Raw genomic sequence first — 17,284 nt, 5'->3', positions numbered from 1 at the left:
TGTTGTTCTGCTCTAGCACTTGCAGCCTATTTTGCTTTTCCTCAATCATTTTGCCTAAGGAACACAGTAAATTTTTACTCCAGGCTAACAACTGCTTCCTTCATTCTTTTATTTTGTTACACACCTAGAACATAAGACTTCCATTGAAGGAAACAGACCAAGCATTTGCAATTGTGTCCTTGCAGCCTTCATCTTTCACCCATGTTTCCTTAAAACAAAATCATTTTTTATACATCCCAATTTGAAGTTACGATTTCCTTCTTAATCGCACCCCAATGGCCATGTGATCAGAATTTGCAAAACTTAAATGATGAACTTCAAAGTGAGAAAAAAGATCATACCATTCTTGGTTAGCTACCCCACGGTCGAGTCTAACATATACTCGATCTTGTTCATCTCTCCGATTGCACCATGTGAAGCGAGCACCTTTAAAGCCCATGTCCCTTAATCTACAATCGTCCAGCACCTCTCGAAAATTCGCCATTTGCCACTCACTTCTTGGTTCCCCTCCTTGTTTTTCATTCGCTGAAAGTATCTTATTAAAGTCTCCTATGCATATCCATGGCAATGTGACTTGCTGATGAAGTAGGCGCATCAAATTCCATGCCTTAATATGCTTCAATTTTTCAGGGTGCCCATAGATTCCTATCAATCTCCATGAAACCCCATCCTTCTCTGTCACTATAACATCTATATGGCTTTTTGACAAGGTTTTCAATTTCACACCCCATTCTAAATCCCATAACAGAGCCAAACCTCCACCCATTCCAGTTCTATCTACACACACACTACATTATCTATTTTTAATTCATCTCTCACTTCTTCTATGCCTTTCTTTTTAAATTTAGTCTCCATCAGAAATACAATTCGGGGACGTTGAACTTTAATGAGCTTAGAAAGCTCTCCAACAGCACTTTTTTCTTTAAGTCCACGGCAATTAAGGCTTAATATACTCATAGTTCAGCTACCTTAATCACCTTACTTCATATATTCAATAATCCAACACAAAACTCCTAAATCTGTGACCTTTTAAAAGACAAATTTACCTGTAACCAAGATAAAGTGTTGTTGAGATAATATGGAAGCTCTCTGCTTTGCAAAGACCAAACCACCGTCTTTCATTGCTAAGAACGATCAACCCCTTCACTCCAAGATATGGGTAGGCCCATGAAGCTAAGAACTCACCCAGTTGCTGACAAGCCTTCAAAAATACAATGAAGTTGATCGGTGCCTTGAGATTTTGAGGCGACGACCTCTTTCGACGACGTGAAACCCACAAGATGGGCAAGGTAAACCCACACAGGGAAGCCCACAAATTGGGCGAGGAAAGCCCACAACCTGGGCAGCTGAAGGTCTCACTAAGGAGACAAGAGGACCCACGAAGGGACAATGATGTCTAGCGACAGAGCAAGCTTGCGAGGCGGCCAAAGAAAGCTCGAGCGCAAGATAGCAAACAGTGCCAATTGTGCGCTGAGAGGTAAAGGCGGCTTAGTTTCTTCTTAGTAATATTCTTTATTATTTCAATATGTGTTACTTCTGATAATTTCATTTTTTTTTTTTTAATTTCAGTGGTGTTATATTTGTGTTGACTGAAGGATGTAACGCAATTTGCCACCACTCCACACTTACCAAATCGTAGAAATTCAGTGGAATCCATCAATTTGGCTAAAGCAATAAGAGAGGGGTATTTAATTTTTATTATTTCAACATGTGTTATTTCTAATAATTTCATTTTTTTTTAAAAAAAAATTCAGTGGTGTTGTATTTGTGTTGACCATAGGTATGTAACGCAATTCACCACCATTCCACACTTACCAAACCATAAAAATTATGTGGAATCCATCAATTTGGCTAGAGCAATTAGAGGGGTATTTAATTTTATTATTTCAACATGTGTTACTTCTAATAATTTCATTTTTTTTTTTTTTAGTTTCAGTGGTGTTGTATTTGTGTTAACTGTAGGTATGTAAGGCAATTCGCCACCATTCCACACTTAACAAACTGTAGAAATTCTATGGAATCTATCAATTTGGCTAAAGCAATCATAGAAGGGTATTTAATTTTTATTATTTCAACATGTGTTACTTCTAATAATTTCAATTTTTTTAAAAAAATTTAAGTGGTGTTGTATTTGTGTTGACTGTAGGAATGTAACACAAATCGCCACCATTCCACACTTACCAAACCGTAGTAATTCTGTGGGTTGGCGCACCCAAGTCCGATACACACGAATGTGCCATGCGGTTGTGGACGTGGCTGCACGCGCATTTGTGACAATTTTTTTTTTCGCTTTCCAATTTGGTTTGAAATGGGCCAATACGAGAAGAGAAAAGAAAAGAAGTGATGGAATTGATGTTGGAGAAAAGAAAAAAAAAATCGAATAAGAAGAGAAAAGAGTTTTAAAGAAGGAAGTAATGTGATTCTGTGAGAGAGAAAATACCAAGAAGTGAAAGAACTGAGAATAATACAAAGAAGAAGAAGAAGAGAGAGAAGGAATTGTGAGAGGAGAGCACAACAATTGAGAAAAACATTTATTAAAATATATACAGTGGCTACATAAAAGAGAGTCAAGTGGAGGCTTTGTACTTTGATTCTTCTTCTATTCAATGAAATTTGAGGATGTCTTCCTCTTCAAAAAAAAAAAAAAAAAAAAAAAAAAAAAAAGAGAGTCAAGTGGAGGTAGGGGTGAATTGGAAAAAGGAAACTTCTAGGAAGGTGTATGATTTAGAAACACCATTACACATTTCCTTATTTACAAAAACACCATCACCTAAAAAAGAGTTTCTTTTGAACCATAATTACATTAGCAAATTTATTAGTATTATTATTAATATTAGAACACTCCCTTATTTACAAAAACTCCATCTCTTTCTCACATGCTCTTTGATCTCTTTAGCTCACTCTATATTTGTCCCTCAATCTATTTCTATTATCCTATTTTTTAGTTTTTTATATAAGTTGTAATGTTGAGACTTGAGTTGATTTCTTATTTAGTTATTATATATTTGTCAAATTATATGAAAAATTATGCTTAGCAATATATAGAAAATATAAATAAAAATATATTTAATAATTTATTAATAAATGTATCCTACCGCACCTGCACCCTACTTTTTCAAAAATTGTCAAGTCGCCGCACCTCACCCGTGCTTCCTAGTTTTTATTTAGCATGTGTTACTTCTAATAATTTCATTTCATTTATTTTATTTTATTAATTTCAGTGGTGTTGTATTTGTGTTGACTATAGGTATGTAACTCAATTCAATGTGGAACCACCACCATCGGTAAGTTTTTGTTGGGTGCAAGTTCTTACACAACTATTGTAATTTTTATTCATTGTTCTTTTTACTGATGTTATAACAAAATTGTAATATTACCCTTGCTAAATTTCCACAAAGATTACTAAACTTAATTTTCCACTTAAGTCTCATAGTTTAGAAAGCATGGGTGCGTTGATTGGGTCGGTGCACCCACATCTGATATGCACAGCCGAGGATGCGACTGGGCTTGCGTCCAAGCTGAAGTAAGTGTTAAAAAAAAAAAGTTAATAAAATTTGTCAAAACACACTATTTTGACATCCTAGTTAAAAAAATAAAAAATAAAAAAAAACCCTAAACTCATCTCAAACTCTCTTTGACTCTCTCGTTGCTCTTAAATTGGTATATGTTTATCATTATATGAAAAAATATGCTTAGCAATATCTAGAAAATATATTTAATAATTTATTAATAAAAGCAACACATGCTAAAATAAAAATATATTTAATAATATTTATATATAAATAAACATATTAATAAACATATGTTTACCATTATATTAATAAGTGTAGGGATGTTAAGCCCAACGATATATATGTCTATGTGTATATTGGGCCAGAGGCCTAATCTGAGGCCATGAAATAATCCGAGGAGGGGCGAACATAATCAAAGGAGTCCGTGTTAGTAAGTGAAGAGGTTAGTTTTGATCATATAGGTCCATGAGGATGGTTCGAGGATGAATCTCTCATCGGCTGAGCAAAGCCGAGGTCCGAAGTGGTGGTCTACCGTCCAGGGCAGCGTTCCAAGAAATTTTATTGATATGGATAAGAATTACAAAAGCACAGAATAGAGGGAAGTCCTAAAATATCTAAAGAGAAAGTTGCTACCACCGCATTGAATGCTCTGCACCTAACCAATTGGCCACATTAACGTGGAGGTGATACCTGAACAGTAATTTTCAACCTTACAACTACTACTAGAGACTTCAAGAAGGTGTTGATAGGACAAGGATCAAATACTAGCAATCTGCCCTACACGTGGAGGGTAAAGAGAAAATAAGGAAGGGAGTATAAAACAAAAAGAAGACCCTGAAGAGAAAGAATCGAGAAATTAAGTGAAAAACTCTATAGCAATCAAGAATTGAACTTGTAATCTAACTTGAGAGTAATATATAAGAATTGATCTCTTTGGACTGTGCCAAGAATGATTTTATTTAGATTAAACCAGTCTACTTATATTTTCTTGTCATCTGGATCCACTTTACTTGTTGTCTAACTCACTGAAACCCGGTTTTCCAACCCACTCTCTACAAATTCATTGTATTGGGCTCTTTGAGCCTAAGTTCATGCATCCTTTGGGCTAGGGACCCAAATTTGGTCCTTACAATAAGCATATATTTATTAAAAATATGCTTATTAATATAAAAGTAGCATATGCTTTTTATATAAATAAACACATTTTTACCATTATTATATAAATAAAAATATATTTAATAATTTTTAAATTTTAGTGGTGTTGCATTTGTGTTGACAGTAGGATTCTAAAGCAATTCGCCAATATTTCACGCTTTCCAAAGCTTAATTCTCTTTATACATTTAAATTTAATGTGGAACCACCGGTCACAAGAAAAGATATACCCAAGCCAACTAACGATGTGAACGTAAGTTTTTTGTTTGATGTTTTTATTTTAAAGTTAGCAATTTTTTCTTCACACCATATTTTTTCTTTGCTTCAACTTCTTCCTAGGCTCAAAAGAGCCTGAGGAGGAAGAAGACCATACAATTCTATCATCACAATTAGCATTTTATTAAAGTTACTTAGTAAAGTTAAGTTACTTTCTTAAATTTGGCTAGTTAATAATTACTGTCACATTTTTCCTCTCTTCACAGTAAAAACACAACTATCTTATATAAAGTAACCGTTTGGTTAGAGGGGTGAAAAAGTGGGAGGATAAAAAATGGTGGGAGGATAGAAAATATTTTTATTTCTATCTTTTTTGTTTGGTTAGGAGTAGAAAAGTGGAGGAACGGAAAAAAGTGAGTTTGAAAAATTTACTCATATACCCTTATTAAAGAATAATACCCAATTAAAACAAAAAAGTGACAAATAATATTTTTTTTTAAAGCAACCCATATTTATTAAAAAAAAATCACATTTAGTTAAAAAAAAAAAAAAAAACAACAACAACAACAACTATCACGCCCAAGCCCTAGAAAATCAAAAAAAAAAAAAAAAAGAGGCAACTGGATGAAGCCCGTGTGCACATGCATATGGGCATGGATATTTTTGTCAATCGAGAAAAAATACATCTCCGCTCAGTTTTCTCTCCATTTTGGGAATAAAACTGTAGGGACTAAAATTGGATTGGACCCAAAATAGAATTAGGTTCTAACCCAAGCGGCCCAAACAATCAATTTGTAGAGCGTGGATGAAAGAACTAGATCCATTCCAGAAGAAAAACGATTAAATTTGGTAATTTAAGACTGTTAGACACAAGTAGGATGAGAAAATCTATCCTCGGAGTAACTCGAGGAGTTTTTATTATATTGTCTTGTTGAACAATAAAATTACACAAGAGTTCGTAGTCTTGTTCTCCAATTCCTTGATTTTTTTCCTGATCCCCCCTTTTAGTACATCTTCCCATGTTATATACTACGATCTTGGTATCATCTCTACCACACACGTGTAGGTTAAATTCGGGGAACTCCTTCCTGTCCCATCCAGCAACTCTCAGAACCATCAACCCGCAGCTGTAAGACTGTTTGATCACTGTTCAGGCATCACTTCCACATTAATGCGGTCAGAGAGTTGGTTAAGAGGCATTTACTGTGAAGGTAGCAGCTTTTGAAGATATTTGTTTGCCCTTTTCTTTTCTTATCCCTTGTCCAATGTCCAACTCTTAGTTGTGATGTAACTTTGAAGAAGGTCCATGATGATATGACACTTTTACTGACCTCGGACACTTGTTAACGAGATGGCTTTTCTCCTCGAACATTCGTTGGACTTATCTCTTATTATCTCTACTCTTCTCTTTATTCCGTTCCCTTTATAATTTCATCTAAACATCCTCAGATGGTCCAATGTCCTCGGATTGGGCCATAGGCCCAATTAGTATAGCTTTAACAGTACCCCCTAATTAAATGACCCCCACAAAAACATTTTGGTGGGCCTAGAAAGAAAATACCTAGGCTCCACTATTTATTTTCCTTCCCTCCCACCCAACCAAACACATTCCAAAAAAAAATTTCTTCCCATTTTCTCTCCAAAGTTTTTCATCCACCATATTTCACCTCCAAACAAACACATAAGTGTTCTTATGGCCTGTGTATCTTAATTTTTGTGACTACATTAATAACAAGATTCTACTTTAGCCACAAATAATCTCCAAGTATAATTGGACTCATTTGCAAAAAGTAAAGTGCTAACTAGTAACAAAAATAGTGATTTTATTAAAGTTATATTATAAAAAAAATTAAGTTACTTTATTAAAGTTGGTCAGTTAATTACTTTTTAGTTATCTTTATCTTCTCCATGTTGCCGTTTTTATCTTTTCTTCCACACTAAAAAGATAATTAAGTATGCGTTTGGATTCAAGTTATTCTCCTGCGTTTGCTTTTTTTTTTTTTTTTTTTTTTTTTTGAACCAGCGCCTCTTGCATTGTTCATAGGACATGAATAGTGCATTTAGGCCAATGAACAGTAACCCGCGCATGAACAGTGACTTTTTTATTGTTTTTTCAGTTTTCAATTTTTAGCAAAATAAGTGGTATCCAAACGAATCCTAAGTGTTTATTTGAATCACATCCACATTTTGGACGTTTTGCGTTTCAGGTGTTTTTTTTTTTTTTTTTTTTAAACCAACGCTTAATGCACTGTTAATGAGACATGAACAGTGTATTTAGGCCAATGAACAGTGCTGAACAGTAATAAACAGTAACCAGAAATTATTTTTTTTATTGTTTTCAGTTTTTAATTTTCAGCAAAATAAGCAATATCCAAACGCACACTAAGTGTTCTTTTTATGGTTTGTGTATCTTTCTTTTTGTGACTAAATTAACAACATTATATTTCTGATTTGTTTCGTATATTTCACTGGAGGGAAATTAAATAAGTTAAAATAAAAACTACATTAGTAAAATACTTTCACATTGATTTTTTTGGGCAAATCTTTTACAATGGAATCTAGCCAATCTAACCAAAAGAAGCCCCTTCTACTCACACAGCTAGACCCCTCTAACCATGCTGCATGTTCTGAGTCATCATAGTCATGAATTCATCCATGTTAACCATACCATCTCCATCAGTGTCCACTGCTCTCACCATTCTCTTGCAGTCCTCTATGGTGCATCTCTCCCCAAGCTTCCTTAACATGGCTAAAACTTCATCTGGGCTTATTTTCCCATCACCATTCAAATCAAACGTTCGAAATGCACCCTGTATGTCCAAAGTTCTAACCCCACCACCTTTCTTTTGGACATCCATGAACTCTTTGAAATTAATAAAACCATCACCATCCAAATCAACCACTTTGAAAATATTTGGCACATCTCCAATCATGTGGTCTTTTCCCATAGCTCTCAACATGGCCTTGTACTCTTGCTGAGAAATCTTCCCATCTCTGTTGGAATCAAACTTATCAAACACTTGCTTCATCTCATCTAAATTCGGCTCGAAAGCAAGTTTTAAGCCTGAGCTTTGCCTATCCCGAAAGGAGAACAAATGGGATGGCTTTCGCAAGAACTTTCTTTTGGAGAGGTTATATTGGATTTCTAGGAAGCTCATCTTCGACATTTGTGTGATGTTGTTTCCCAGTTGATGAGTGGGTGGGAGATACTAAAATTTATGTTAGATTTGAACTTCTAAGTTCTAACAGCCTTCAATGTGTTATTGCAAAATGTCTTCCTATTTATATGCAGAGTAAGCCAGTTTGGGATACTTGAAAAGATCGATTATTCTTTTCCCATTGGTAGCAGGATAAAGCAGCAATTTGAGGTAAGGCACCTTGTTTGTTTTCTTTTCAACCTAAAGGTAGAACACGTAACAATATATTCTGTAGTGATAAGTACGATGAACAGATGAGGTTTGTGGAAAAGCAATGGTGCCAAAAAAAATAAAGTATTTCTTTGCAAAAGTTGTAATTCTCTTTTTGGCTTGTCCTGTGATCTCTCCTTTTTTGAGTAGAACGAATGAATAATTATTTGGGTTAGGTTGGATTAGGGTTTAACTCGATTGGGATTCAAGTAGACCAAATAATTAGTTGGGTTAAGTTGGATTCAGGTTTAACTTGATTGGGATTGGGTTATGATCGGGTTCATGTCAGAATTACTTGGAATTGAATCGGGTTATTACTTGTAGACCTTATAATGCATCAGTTTGCCAACTTGCTAGTGCTCTATTACTTTTTTTTAGAACATTTAAATTCAATGTAGTTATATGTTTAAATTTATTCAAAAAAATGTAATGTGATGTACCTAAGTTCTGTCCTTAATAATTTAATTTTATCAACTTATGATTACAACCCAAAAAAGAAAAAAGAAAAAAAAAGAGAGGAGCTTTTGCTAATTGATTTTTGCTAGGCTTACCATAAAATGGTGTTTTAATCCGTTGGGTTAGCGGGTCAAATATGTACCAACCGTTTTTCAAGCTAATCCGCCGCCCCCCTAAATTTTCCACGAGTTAGAAATTCCTCCACCCACACCCACTGTTATCCTTTGGGTTCTGATCCAATTTTGCTTAGTCCACTGTTCAAGGCATTTATCTTTATGAGTACTTAGAAATCATGACTTCAAGTCACAATTTTAGTGCATTTTGTGCGTGTATAAATGTGTAAAATAGTGTGTAATAGCATTTAGCTTTTATCTTTCAAGGGGTGAACCTAAAAGGTTATTACATGAAAACTATGAAGAAAGTTTGAGGGAGAAAGTACAACTCATCAAAACAATGGTAAAGTATTATTCCCGAGTTGGAAAAAAATAAATAAAAAATAAAAACTATATATTGATTCAGTCATGGTGGTTTTCCATTATCCAAATCCTCCATTACTTCAATGTCCGTGCGAGCTGTTATCTTCTGCACATATCCTGCAATCACAAATGTTTGTGTGTTAACTCCAGAACCACTAACTATTCTAATCAAACATCCACAATTCAAGAGAATTTAACACTCCACACATACAAATCCATGGAGGAAACATATAGCAATTTACTAGGTAGAATTCACAAGAAAATTTCTAAATAATAATAATAATTTGAAAACTAAAGTTACATATTTAATAAGAAAAAGCAAGTGGACACGGAAGGTATACACAGAAAGCGACATCCATGACCCAAGGAATCTAGAAAGTCTATAGATCATGAAACTCTTTAACCCCTCTAAGAAGAATAAAGATTCCTAGATTTAAATAATAATAAAATTAAAAAAAAGAAAATATCCTCAACTTGAACAGAACTTCTACGCAATCAAATATCTTTATATTTCCCTCCCTTCAAATATATCAAAGAAAGAATGCAGAAGTTGTTGACAGACTGTTTTCTTGGTCTTAGCTTTCCACTTACAGGAAATTAAATTGGCAAGCTAAGGAAAACTCAACAAAGAGTGAGAAGACAATGGCCAACTGTATTGTTCCAATAGCTTAAGCTATTAGAATATGGTAAATTTAATCATTTAATCACATTTTTCTAACACTCCCCCTTAAGCTATCAGGATTTTCTGCTCTGATACCATATTAAATTACTGATTGTCCTAACAGCGTAAGCTATTAGAATATGATAAATTTAATCATTTAATCATATACTTCTAATACCTAGAATTCATCGGCTATGTAAAAAGATAATAGGATGATGCATCATGCACATTACTTGATTTAATTCTGAAGAAAAAGGAACTTGTGTAATGTGTTACTTGGAGCTTCCATATTCATCTGATGTGTTGACTGACCTACTTCAATAAACAATTCATGATAAAAGCAGGGCCTCAATTCTACCGAGAGCCACATAAGGAAAATTCAAAAATTCCAATGTAGAGATCCTGGTTTCAGATTTCAACGCATCTTCATAAATTCATCCCATAATAAATCATGACTGAAATTTAACAGCCCTCTGACCATAAAACTCATTGACCACACTGTTGAAACCACACCCATTATACCTTAGAGACTAGAGATCAAATTAGCAGACTAGCCTAACCCTTCAATATCCATCTGATACGTTGTGACCAATAATCACAAACAATTCATGATAAAAGCACAGAACCTCAAGGATCTCAGCCCTATGAGAGCCACATATTGAAAACCAAAATTTTCATTGTAGAAATCCCTGGTTTCAGGCTTCAATGCATCTTCTTAAAATTTCATTAAACCAAGTGAAAATTTTAATTCTTCAAAACCATGTGTTTTTTGTATCCATCCTATCATAGACAGTCTGAAACTTAAACAGCACTCCAACTATAGAACTCATTGACAACAATGTTGAAAAAAAACAACCTTCATGCCCTAGAGACCAGGGACTAGCCTAACCCTTCAAACAAAACTATTTCCAAACAAGTATGGACTTGGGTGATCAAAAGCTTCACAGAAATGCATGAGTCATCTATGTCCCCTTACAATTTTTTTTGAGTAACTCAATTGTTACATCAAGTGGGGGAGGTGGGATTTGAACCTTGGTTCTCTTTGTAAAAGAGACTAGACAGTGCCATTGAGCTACAAGGTTCTTGGAAATTATGCCCCTTACATTCCTCGACACAACAATGAATGCTACATTTTATTAAGTAATAAATTAAATTGTTCTATTTATCTTTGGTATCATGGTACATGTCTCCCATAAACTTTTGTTAGTTAGTCTTTCTTGAAATGTTAAACTTTATCTGTCCAACAATGGGTGGCTTATCAAAACCAGAGTGATGCAGCCAGGGAAGATAAATGTGTTACTACTTCGCAAATTTGTCTATTCAAGATTAATTTAATGGGAGTGTGAAGTCAATTGAAGTAAAAGTAGTGTGGTTTAAAGGTCTAGTTATATGCGTCTTCTAGTTAAAACAATTTTTAATTTAGGTTTTTATTTAACAAGTTATGATCGATTTTGTTTCGGGGGGAAAACTATAGTTTTAGCAATCCTAGCAAATTATAGATGTTTTGGTAGTTTAGTTGAGTCTATAACTTTTTAGGAGATCCTAAAATATCTTAGATTTTCTCTTTGTTGAGTCCATGTTAATATTTTACTAGTAATTAACTTGGTAAGCTTTTAGTATATTGGTCAAACTAGGAGTTCTAATACTACTAGTGTACAAGAAGGAATCTTTATATAAATTTATGCTCAATGTTGTACTTTGAAATAGATAGAGTAGACCAAAAAATTATTGAGTGTTTTTAGTATTGAGGCACATTGGCCTTATTGTTCTTTTCTCCCTTTCTCTTCTCTATTTTCTTCTTCTCTTTCTCATACTATTTTCATGGGTACTATTTATATAGCCCTTGAACACCATATATTTCTCTTTTTTCCTTCTTCCTTACAACCCCCAATCAAGACCTTCCTCTTACCTATCAAAAACCAAAAAGCCCCACATACTTTCTCTACCAAAATAACCATAAATAAATAATAATATTTTTTTAAAAACTCATTGAACCATAGCCAATTTGGAGCCTTAACCTTTTCTTCTTCAACTCTAAACCCTAAGTCTATAAATCCTCCTAATTTTTTTTTTTTTTTTGATAAGTATAAATCCTCCTAAACTTTAACCCACGACAAGCACATGTAGACAAATTCCCCAATTTGTCCAATGTCACAGCGTTCATATGATGCATAGGCAGCCCACGACAAGCACATGTAGACAAATTCCCCAATTTGTCCAACATCACAGAGTTCATATGATGCATAGGCAGGTGTCATATTCATACCACTCTACACTACAAGTCACTTATGCTTCATCTCAATGCAAAAGTCCAAGTAAATAATGAAATCATCAGTACATATCAACCAGAAAAAGGAGAAATCAAATGACTCAGTTTCAAATCAATATATCCAGCACGGTTGGCATTAGAAGCAAGTCCATATCAAAGTCACTTTGAAGGAACTCTACTCACTTCCATAAATTATTGCTTGGAAGTTTAATTTTTCTATATTATGTGTTTTCATTAATTGAGCTGTTTCAAGATGCATAAAACTTGGATTATTATATATTATATTCTTGTAGGATGCGCCATTGCTCAACAACTGGTAAGCTATCACTTAAACTAGCAATAATTATTTACGAATAATCTCCAAATGTCATTTTGTACATTACGACAGCTTGCAGACCTAAGACAAAACATAAAATCTTGAAATTCTCCTACTAAGTAAGATATGATTTTACATGTTTGGAACATTGATGCACTAATAACTGAAATGATTATCATAAAAAATACTTCAGTGAACAATTTAGTATCATTACTTGATTGCATGATCAGATGTTTCAAGCTACAATCATCCTACTGTACCACACAGCAGTTTGAGGTCAATTGTTTCATTTTTTACTACTTTACTCTTTCTTTTTACATGTGATCAATGTTTAGATATCATGAACATGCTGTTGTGCTGCTAGTATCAAATCCCAATGACTGGAACATGAAAGTTGAGTGAATGCCTACTGGTGAAGAACTTAGTGGCCTTACTATACCTATTTTACATGGTATGAGAAACCTGAAAAGAAGAAGGAACAAGGAATGGTACACTTTAAAGAATCTAGCAAAGTTGAATGGGCAAAAAGTACCATCTAAATATTTCCAGACAGTTAAATGGAAAAGAAAGTTGTGGCCAGCTTAGCTGATTTAGAATCTAGAAAAGCACAACAATATTATCTACCATAAGGAATATTCCAAAGTTGGTGGTGGAAATGCTTAAGCTTTTATCCATAGGTTATTCTGTTGGCAAGCAAGTTGAGTTAGGCTATCAAGGTCCACCTCCCCAAGGAAATTACTACGAAACTTCTCATACAGGTAAAATTTTAGTACATCAAGAAATTGATGCAGAGAAATGGGTACTTGAGAACCAGTAGAAATATTATGACACGTGTGATCTTTTAAAACCAAGATTAACATTATACGTCATATGAGCACTTTCATAATCTACACATTTGTGTTTCTTGATGCCTGCTTCAAACTGGTATAATGCTTGTATTTATGAATAACCATATACAAACCATCCCCATCTTAAAGCAATAATTCTCAAGCTCCATGCCTTATCAAAAATAATAATTCTCAAGCTCCATGCACATTTTTTTCATGGGGATGTTTTTAGTTCAGTTTCATAAATCTCTACTTTCACGAATCCTGTAAGTCTCTCCTAGTTGGTATGTAATCTGTTTCTAGAAAATATATCATAATGGGGTCTCAACTACAAATAAAAGTACAAAGTGGGTGAGAATATAAGCATGTACTTCACTCCAGAAAAAATACCCCACTTTTCAAGCCTATTCATTCAAAAATAACAACTTGAGCTAAAGAAATATCAACATATTATAAACACTAAAAAATTACTCTTTTTGCAGTGCTAGTAAAGAAGAAGAATACCTATTCCCTGACAAGGTATGCATTTGCAGATAGTCTCTTTTCCTCTTTTATTATAATAGCTGACAAGTCCTGATCCTTGGCAACTTCGACACTTTCCAGTCCATTCGTACACGACTTCCTTACAGTCCTACAAATCCAAAAAATGGATCAAAATCCAATGATTTTCTTTTTCTATTTGTTATTTTTATTTTTGGGGTGTGTGTGCCTAAGGGGAACTACAGAGGTCTCCGTTCAATCTAGACACCTAATTTTTTTTCTTTTCTTTTTTTCTTTTTAAAAAGAAGCTTCTTTGGGACTTCCCTAATATTTCAATGAGCTCTAGCTAAAATCAAACTTCCCTAATACACTCAACGCGTGTATAACTTACCCAAAAAAAAAAGTCTTAGTCCCACACCAATGTGTTTGGTTATGGATCCTTAATGGGCTTAAAATTGAAGTTGGGCGTACCTCGAAAAAAGTAAAAGCAATACGAGGGACACAACATTTTTCACCACTACTAATACGATCTATTATGATTAGAGTAACATCAGTTTCGCATGGGTCAATGCACCAATCCCAACAAGTATGTAAACTGTCAAGAAAAAACGTTGTAAAACAACATTGCCGTCATGGACTTATTGAAAATGTAAAGCTTTAAAAAGTTGTATACATGCTGAACAAACCGGAAATAAACTTTGGAAATGTAGCTTTAAACAGAAAAACGAAAAGGACGGGCGCAAGAGGCTTGTAGCTCAACTAACATCTCCTGATGTTTCCAATCCAATGGAGACGTGTAGGGTTTCAAATATCTCAGCTCAACAATTGGGGTTCAGTTACACGAACCCCTACTGAGACTACTATATGAGTTGGTTGATTAAACAACATCCTATTAACCATCACAGAAGTATATCTCTCATTCACTTTTTAAACCAATGAAATTCGAGAATGTTCGTTTTCCTCCACTCAGCCAAAAAGGTAGTAAATATGACTTTTTATGTTGTGTTTGTTTTGATATTAACATTTTCTAACAAATTAATTATATTCCAAAAAACATTTTTCTAGAAAACTATATCTTTTTCCTATGTTCAGTATCAACCTTAAAATAAGTTAGAAAACTAGACTTGACTTTCCTTATTTAGCTCTTTTTTTTTTTTTTTTTTTTTTGTGATGCTACCAAGGAAAATTCTTCGCATAAGATTTTCCCTTGAAACAAACAGAGTAAGTAGGAAATAAAAACCTCAAATACAGGATTGCATCGGAGCCGTTGATCGACAACTTCGGGTGGGACCGGAGAAGAATCAGGATAAGTCATTGGCAGTGGAAGAGCGTCGCTATCGTCAGTCAAGTAGCTCTCTCTGTCACGCGACCAATTCTTCTCTTTCGCATTCACTTGGCCGCCATTTTTGCCGGCGCGCCGAGCCGGGCCGTCGTTAGCGGCAGAGTCGGAGTCGATTCCGATTCCGATGGAGATATCGGCGGGGGAGGCGGAGATGGAGGGGAATTGGAACCATTTGCGAGGGAATGTGGGGCCCGTCGGATTTATGTCGGCGGCGGAGGCTCGGCAGCGGAGGGCGGAGAGCTTGGCTGAGAAGAAGAGGGAGCTAGGGTTTGTGACGAACATTCGAAACGCTACCGTTTTTGGTGGTGGAAAAAACGCTGTGACAGTTGGTTGTTGTTTGGTTAGTTTTTTCAGTTTTTCTTTTTCTTTTTTTTCTTTTTTTTTTTCTTGGAGGAAAGGAAGAACTGGTTCTGTGAACTTTGTGAAGTGGAGGTTTGTTTGGGTTTGGGTTTGGGTTCTGAGAGTTAAGATTGGGGGATTTAAGTTTAAGACAAGGTCCACGTACTCACGTACAACTGAAGAGAAGTGCAACCGAAGAGAAGTGCAACTATGCAAACGACAACGAAATCTTTGTCTTTTTACCTGCCTAAATTCCATACATAATATGATTCAACTATTCCAACTTCCAACTTTGATGGGATTTTTTTAATATAACCTAAACTTGGTTGAATTATTAGTTTAGTCCTTGAATTATAATTTTTTTTTTTTACACTTTTCTTAGTAAAAGAAGTTAATTTTGTTTAAATGAAAAATGAGATCCAATTATGAAATTCATTTAATCTTGAAAGTTTAAGTACTAAATTGATATAGTTAATAGTTAATGGATCAAATTGAACCTAGTCCATTTTAGCACTCACATTTTTAGTAAGAAAACTACAATGTCCACAACACTTTCACAACAAATCCTAAGTAGCTGGTTGTTATTGATAATTGTTACTAATGAACTAAAAAGTAACTTCAGTGATAAGTTCAAATTAAAACCAATAACAATTTACCATTAATTATTTTTTATGAAAGCGTTGTGAAAATGTTATGAAAATGTTAGTGGTTTAGTACATACAAACTTGGAAAGTTTATTGAATGTTTAGAAATGCACAACATTGCCATATAAGGCATAGCAAATTGGGTTAGGTATAACATATAGAAATTCAACTCGAAACAAACTAAAGAACTACACTTAGGCCTTTTGTTTTGGGTTTCAACTTTCAAATTGTGATGATGATCATACACATCATGATTGCAACAATAGAAAAATGTGCTACACAATAGTTTAGAATTAATTTAATTCTGTTAACGAGTGCCTATGGACATGAGTTAAGCATTAATAAATGTTCAATAATGAGTTGTAATATACATTTTTCGAATAAGAAAATATCTGTGAAAAATATATTAGACATATTAGTCTATTGTAATAGCCCTAAGCCCACCTACTTTGTGTACAAGAAAGTCTCCTACTTGTACTAAAAGTTTATAGTTTAGTCTACTATATATACTCATATTATGGTTCATTATAACATAGACTTGTACTACACTCTTACATAATAAAAATATAGGCCCTTTCATAAGTGCTAGAATTGAAAATCTTGTCTTCCCACTCCCTCATTCCCTATCCCCTATGTCTTCTATCTATATTATCTCAAAAAAAAAAAAAATATATATATATATATATATAAAATAAAAATGTAACCCTATTTTTTTTTGTGAACGTAGGCCAACAAGGCTAAACTACATAACCCTCATGTTCTCATGTTTTTATTCTATGCTTGCTCTTTTGTATCTACTCTAGCATATACAACATGGTATATACACATCAATACTAATATTTAATAATATACTTGTTAATAATTTATTGGCTTACACACACAAATTTGTTGTTGTTATGTGTACTTCTTTGGATATTTGTACACAATTTGACTTTAAAAAATGTATAAAAATAATATTTAATAAAACTTTAAACGCATCTTAATCATTATTTTTAAGGCAATTGACAAGTCGTTAACAAAAGCCATCAAAAAATAAGTTATATATGCACCATTCCTTTAAGGGTCCAGTCAACAGGTGTCTTTAGCGCATTTATTCATGGGTGGCGCCAAGGGTTAATCAGGGTGGTCACATGACCACCTAGACTTTTTTTTTTATATATATATTTAATATAACTTAAAATTCTTT

At 34.0% G+C, this 17,284-nt stretch overlaps 2 protein-coding genes across 2 annotated transcripts; both read right to left on the bottom strand.

Moving 5' to 3' along the window:
• Positions 1–7,386: 7,386 nt before the first annotated feature.
• Positions 7,387–8,148, bottom strand: LOC126705960 (calmodulin-like protein 30). Its single transcript, XM_050405200.1, has one exon. It carries the CDS (start codon positions 8,046–8,048, stop codon positions 7,491–7,493), a length of 558 nt encoding a protein of 185 aa, XP_050261157.1. The 5' UTR covers positions 8,049–8,148; the 3' UTR covers positions 7,387–7,490.
• Positions 8,149–9,089: 941 nt separating this feature from the next.
• LOC126705959 (protein disulfide-isomerase SCO2) lies at positions 9,090–15,593 on the bottom strand. Its single transcript, XM_050405199.1, has 3 exons — positions 15,014–15,593; positions 13,798–13,924; positions 9,090–9,337 (listed from the first exon to the last, which is right to left on the bottom strand). The coding sequence occupies exons 1-3, from the start codon at positions 15,395–15,397 to the stop codon at positions 9,264–9,266; spliced, it is 585 nt and encodes a 194-aa protein (XP_050261156.1). The 5' UTR covers positions 15,398–15,593; the 3' UTR covers positions 9,090–9,263.
• Positions 15,594–17,284: the final 1,691 nt, after the last annotated feature.

The sequence above is a fragment of the Quercus robur genome, chromosome 11 (genome assembly GCF_932294415.1).
Source record: "Quercus robur chromosome 11, dhQueRobu3.1, whole genome shotgun sequence".
Lineage (NCBI taxonomy): Eukaryota > Viridiplantae > Streptophyta > Magnoliopsida > Fagales > Fagaceae > Quercus > Quercus robur.
Note: the sequence above shows the minus strand (reverse complement) of the source record. Positions and strands in the feature narration are given on the sequence as shown.